Source organism: Ruditapes philippinarum, unplaced genomic scaffold (genome assembly GCF_026571515.1).
Source record: "Ruditapes philippinarum isolate M1 unplaced genomic scaffold, ASM2657151v2 ctg4645_1_1_1_1, whole genome shotgun sequence".
NCBI classification, from domain to species: domain Eukaryota; kingdom Metazoa; phylum Mollusca; class Bivalvia; order Venerida; family Veneridae; genus Ruditapes; species Ruditapes philippinarum.
In genome coordinates this window covers 107,889-109,059 of record NW_026865140.1, presented here as the reverse complement: position 1 = coordinate 109,059, position 1,171 = coordinate 107,889, and the positions used below count along the sequence as shown (strand labels likewise).

Genomic DNA, 1,171 nt, shown 5'->3' with positions numbered 1-1,171 from the left:
CCTAAGAATGAATGTTTGCCTTATTTCGTGCATTTAGGCTCAATAACCTAGTTCAGTTTAGCGTGAGCATAATTTTTGTTTTGCACTGTATGTAGAACAATTACGTGGACTATAAAGTGTCGACACAATAAGCAAAGATTCACTCTTAGTTAATTTTAAAGTCTGAACAGTTTGAAATAAATCTACAGATTGTATTCCAATAAGAAACAACATGATTGTTGTTTCTCAATATAGAGAAATAATGTTTGATATATTGTACGTTTTGTTCGCCATTGGTGTACCAGAATATACGTGCGAGACAAAATGATTTGTGTATATTGGTGCAACAAGAGGACAATATTTGAATATGACACATGAGCCTAATATGTTTGCTTGTGCTAGAAAGTGCTTGGAGACTACCGCACAGCTTCAACGCTGTAAGGCTTCTAGTTTCAATTCCGATGAAAACGCTTGCAGGCTACTATTGACAATGAACAACACTTCAGCAGAAGATACCATACAGCCGCATCATAACACTTGGCAGACTTATAAAATGACGCAATGCATCGACGGATGGTTACGATGGAAAAGCGCCTGTTATAAAATATATACAGATGTAGTAAACTGGACTGTTGCTAAGCGACAGTGCAGAGACATTGGTGCGCATGTAACGGCTCTTGAAGATCCAGAAGAAGCAAAGTTCGTATGGTAGAAAATTGTGCTTGTACAAGCGACTGGAAATGTATTTCTCGGAGGACGTGACATTGAAGAAGAAACAATATGGCGATGGGAAGAGGGCGATGAAGATATTCAGAATGATAATCTTGTGCCGTTGGATGATTCAATTAATGACTGGAGGGAAGGTGAACCAAACAATATGGGAGCAGAAGATTGTCTCATTGTAGAGCGTGAGGGGATATGGAATGACGCTAAGTGCGACATTGAGCTACCTTTTATTTGTGAATATCATCTTTGAGCTGCATAACCGAGTAAGAATTATTTTCATTAAGGAATTCAGTGACGAACATACTACTAGTAACCCATTTAGATTTATGATGACTGATTTTAATCATATTTATATGAACACGGTGACTTGAAACCACCCGACCTGGAGGTCCCTTTTCCGGAAAGATTAAAATCTTGTAAAAGCAATTTCCCATATTTTATTTTTGAAATATATGTTGTGTGTAAT

The 1,171-nt window shown here is 37.4% G+C and overlaps 1 protein-coding gene across 1 annotated transcript; it reads left to right on the top strand.

The window, feature by feature from the left end:
* Positions 1–346: 346 nt before the first annotated feature.
* LOC132727978 (CD209 antigen-like protein E) lies at positions 347–955 on the top strand. Its single transcript, XM_060713581.1, has 2 exons — positions 347–416; positions 711–955. Exons 1-2 carry the CDS (start codon positions 347–349, stop codon positions 953–955), a joined length of 315 nt encoding a protein of 104 aa, XP_060569564.1.
* Positions 956–1,171: the final 216 nt, after the last annotated feature.